The sequence below is a fragment of the Geospiza fortis genome, unplaced genomic scaffold, assembly GCF_000277835.1.
Source record: "Geospiza fortis unplaced genomic scaffold, GeoFor_1.0 scaffold662, whole genome shotgun sequence".
Lineage (NCBI taxonomy): Eukaryota > Metazoa > Chordata > Aves > Passeriformes > Thraupidae > Geospiza > Geospiza fortis.
This window is the reverse complement of record NW_005054450.1, coordinates 1,006,196-1,010,692: the sequence shown is the minus strand read 5'-3', so window position 1 is coordinate 1,010,692 and position 4,497 is coordinate 1,006,196. Positions and strand designations below refer to the sequence as shown.

Below are 4,497 nucleotides of genomic sequence, written 5' to 3'. Positions count from 1 at the left end.
CAGCAGGGATTTGCAGCTGTGCCCAGCACCCAGGAAGAGGGAGTGGGAATTAAACATTCACAGGCTTCATCTGTTGCTTGAACAAATAGCCTAAAATTCAGTGAATCTGGCCTACATATGCCAGCAATGAGGTTTTTTCCCCCCCAGAGACCAATTTAATGTCTAAGATTTTATGTTAAAAGGTATGATAAACTTCAGAAACCAGCAACTTGTTCTACCCACTCCCTCTATCCCATCAAATAGATATGTGCATAAAATTTCACATCTGCCAAACTCCCCAGACTGCGGAACTGGAACCAGACTCCAAAATACAAATTCTTTCTAATTCAGAACAGCAAAATCATCTAAAGTATCTGCAAGGTCTCAGAACATGCCTAACAAGCCCATGGCCAAAGAAGAAGTACCTGGACATTTTCAATGGAAAGTAGGAAATGGAAAAGGTCTGTAAATAAATCTCATTTATACTCTACTTCATCATTAATTGTTGGTATTATTAAGTCACGTTCAGATCTTTATCAGGCCATTTTGTAAAGATCTTTCCCACTCCATACACTCCAACAGTTTTTACAGTAGGAAAAGTATTAGAAAAATAAAATCTCCCCCCTGAACAACACTGTATGAAGATCAACATCATCAGTCACAGATATTTTTACAGGGGACCAGATAAACTTCTGCTTCCTCCAAACCAGCTTTGTACAGAAAAGAGCAGCACGATAGACACAGTATCTACGAGCTAGATTAAGGCCAACAATATAAAGACAAACATGGGCTCAGATCTTCTGAAATGAAGAAACCTTGCAAATGTTCAATGAGGTCTGCACGCACACACACACACACTCACACTCACACACGCTCGTGTGTTCCTCAAGCAAAGGCTTCACAACCGTGAGAGCACCACGGGAGAGAGTTCTAGCACCAGAATGAAAAACTTCCCTCTGCAGTAATAAACCCCAAAGTCTCTCTATTGCTTTGGACAAGGTCACCAAACCCCCTCCCAAGAGCAGTTTGAGTGAGCAGCTCAGAGGTGCAGCGACAGTTACGGTGTTCCTGCTCCGAACGCTGCTGGGAAGAAGAGAGGTGTGGAGATGCTGCAGCTCCTGGGCTGTGGAGAGGAGGAGAAGGTTGGTATTGCAGTCTGGTCCAGCGTGTTGGTGAAACTCAGCGCAGCTGGGAGGTGGAAGGGGGAGGTTTGCATACAGGAAGTCACAGTGCACTTCTGCTGGGTGATAAGGACAAGCACAGCCACGGCATCTTCTGGCAGCTTGTCTCTGTGTGTAGGACAGGGATCACACACTGCACCAGAACATCAGGAAACCCGGAGAGCAGAGGCTGAAATAGGAGCTTGGCAGCTGCTCTGCCATCATCCTGCCTGTACACATGCTCGGGTGAGCATGCAAAGTCTATAAAAGGGACAAAAATCTCTTTACTACAAGGTTATGGGTCCGGTTTGGCTACAAGGAACAATTCATGCAAGTTACAACAGAATTCATCGTCCATCTGCAGCACAGCTTTGCGCTGCAGGGCTCTCCTGGCTCTGGGCCTGTGTCCAGGAGGTGCTGGCTCTGCAGCCCTGCACAGCTCTCTGAGGAGGCCGAGGGAGATGCAGGGTCAGGAGCGACCTTTCCTCAGCCCCTCAGATCAGCGCCTGTGTGTGCAGGCACAGCAGGCACCAGTCTCACCCACAGGGAGGGCAGGAGCAGCAGCTGGAAGTGGGCAGCTCAAACCATGCAAGGAGACTTGGAAAGCACAGAGACACTCAGTTTTTCAGTGCTTGAATCAGCAGCAAAGTCCCATTTCTGCTGTCACATGCACGCTGATCAGTCTGGCTAGGGCTCCCATGGGCTACCAAGTGAGGCTGGGGAGGGACTCAACTAAAACATGCAACAAAATAAAAAACAGAGTGAAAGGAAGGGTGATCATCACTGCCAGGTGGGGCTCAGGTTCAGAGCAGAGAATGGTCAGCAGCAAATACACCTTGCTCTGTGCACATGCAGGAACACAGGAGAGGAACAGCAGTGAGCTGGAAGGGAGGGAAAGCCACAGTAATCACCAATTCAGGATGCAAACACGGGGTGGGGCAGTGAAATTTGAGGTAAAGGAGCCCAAAGGAAGAGACAACAGAAAAACTCTTAATAGATCCATGTCCTGCTTCAGGAAATACACAGCTAATGCCAGTCAACTCTCTTCTCACCAGGTGTTTTTCATACACTGGTAAATCATCTCCCTACACTTGGTTTTTGGGAACTAGAACATCAAGATCAGGATTTCTTTTTTTCCCCTAAGATGCACTAAATGATTCTGAGTGTTCAGCACAATATTCTAAATGGCCCCTGAATTCTAAGCAATGCTGAAGGCTTGCCTAAAAGCAGAAATACCCAAATTACAAACTGCTTTTGAAAATCTACTACTTTCCTTGGGCTAGAAAAGAAGAATCTATCCAGAAAGCTGAATTGTCCAGAAGCAGGTTTGGCATTTCTCACTGAGAGCACCTGGGCATTTTACTAAGTAAGAAACATCTTAAACAGTTACTTAGCAAACCCCAACATCAGACTGAGGTGTCAGGTTTCTGGATAGATGTATACAATCAGACAGCTCCTCACCTACCCCTAACAGAACAGATTTGTGCGATTTACAGCAAGAACAGCCTCTGCCACTCACTGCTTCAGTGAAAGCTCCAGCAGAGCTGAGACCTGAAGCCCTTTGTGGTGCAAATCACACCGGGATCCTTTCTTTTTGCCACTTCAGAGTAACAGTCAATGCCTGCTGGGGCTCCCAGGCTCCGATGCAGCCAGCACAGGGTGTCTGTCTGGGCTGTGCAGCCCTGCAGCCACAGGGCTGGCTGGACACAGGCACACACAGGGCTGAGAACCAGCACGGCCACAAGGAACTGGTGAAAGAGGCCTCAGGGCCAGGTCCAGCTGGAAGCACAAGGACATCTAAGATGCAAGAACATGACAGAGCAGCCAAGGTCACCCATGTGCTTAGGCAAGCTTAAGGCAACTAAAGAAAGTTCACTGACAATATAGAGGAGAATGCCAGAGAGAAGAGGAACCACTGAGCAGAGCCTGGGGATGCTGCTACAGTAGCCAAAGCCCAGCACCAGCTACTAAGCCATCCCTCTTCTTCAGCTCATTTGCTCTAATTCTCCCCATTTTACCAGCACCATCAGCACGAGGTCAATATGTCAGAAAGAAGAGCTGGGGTAGGTTCCTAAAAACGCAACTCACACATCTTCAGGCTCGTGTCTCAGGTCAGTTCTTTTGAAAGGAAGTGTGTGGGCCATTGGACTGGCCTCCTGCTTTGAGCTGGAGCTGGGAATGCTGCCTGCCATCTCCAGGGACAGTCCTGGGATATGTTCTACCTGGAAGGGATGGCAGCAGCTGCCCAGGTTCCTTTTCATGCCAGTTGAGTGTACAGCAGTTTTTCAATGAACAGCATGCACCGGTGGCATGGCCTTGGCCATGAAGCCGTGGCTGAGTTGCTCTCATCTCCTCGGGACCAGGTGGAACCAGAGGGACAGGGAGGGCTGGCAGCAGTCAGCGCAGGCTCCTGTAGACATAGGCTGATGTGAAGACAGCATTGAGGGTCAGGCTCACGGCCAGCAGGCCCCGCAGGGCAGAGGTCCCAAAGCGACCTTGGCAGAGGGGAGAAGACAGAGAAAAAAGGGAATAGTAAAAAGAGATGCTAAAGATCTGATAAGTAAAAGTGAACATATGTTGTGTATGTTGTTGCCATGTACTGTTTCTCTCTGGCCGGTGTTTCAGCACAAGCAGAAATTGCTGAAGCACTTTTCCTGTCAGGCAAGACTCCACTGGTCTCTTTTAGCTCTATTTTCATCTCATCTCATGCTCTTGACACCTGCATCCCCACCCCTCTTCTTCTGTCTTTGTCAGTGCCCTTCAGACAGTCCAAAGAACAGCAACAGCTTTGTTAAGATCTTAGAATGGCAGGCAGAAGGTCCATTTTGCAACTACTTATTAATTTGATTTCCAGGAAAGATCTCAGCTACCCTCACAGAAATGTTCACACGTGCATGAAGCAGTCACCAGACTTGCACTCACCTCTCCAGCCTGCCAAATCTTCCCCTTTGGTAGTTGTGTCTACCACACAGGTAGATGAGTGTGATGAGTGATCCTCCTTTTTGATGGAATTATCACTGCAAATACTCCCCCCTTCCACAGCCGATCTCATATCTGCAAGGAGAGAAAGACAGGAGAATTCACCAGCTGGCTTTCTCCTGCAGGTTCCCCAGGTTGTGGCCTGGATGTTGCAGGGCTGTTCCTCTGCAGGGCTGTTCCTCTGCAGGGCTGTGCCTCTGTTCCTGTGCAGGGCTGTGCCTGTGAGCCGCCCCCTCCCGCTCCGTACCGGGCGCGCTGCGCTCGGGGAGGCTCCCGCGGGGGCAGCCGGGCAGCTCGGGGCCGAAGGCGTTGCTGTCGGGCTGCGGGTGCTCCTCGGAGCCGCTGGGGAACAGCAGCAGCTTCTGTCCCTGCAGGTTGA

At 49.5% G+C, this 4,497-nt stretch overlaps 1 protein-coding gene across 1 annotated transcript in view; it reads right to left on the bottom strand.

The window, feature by feature from the left end:
* TMEM201 (transmembrane protein 201) overlaps positions 1 to 4,497 on the bottom strand; it is a 24,831-nt gene that overhangs the window by 502 nt on the left and 19,832 nt on the right. The window contains exons 11-13 of the mRNA XM_031062545.1: positions 4,366 to 4,497; positions 4,062 to 4,193; positions 1 to 3,634 (exon numbers count right to left, since the gene is read on the bottom strand). The exon at positions 1 to 3,634 is cut by the window's left edge and continues 502 nt beyond it. Coding sequence (XP_030918405.1) covers positions 3,537 to 3,634; positions 4,062 to 4,193; positions 4,366 to 4,497 — 362 coding nt within the window. The 3' untranslated portion in view covers positions 1 to 3,536. The remainder of the gene's footprint in view (positions 3,635 to 4,061; positions 4,194 to 4,365) is intronic.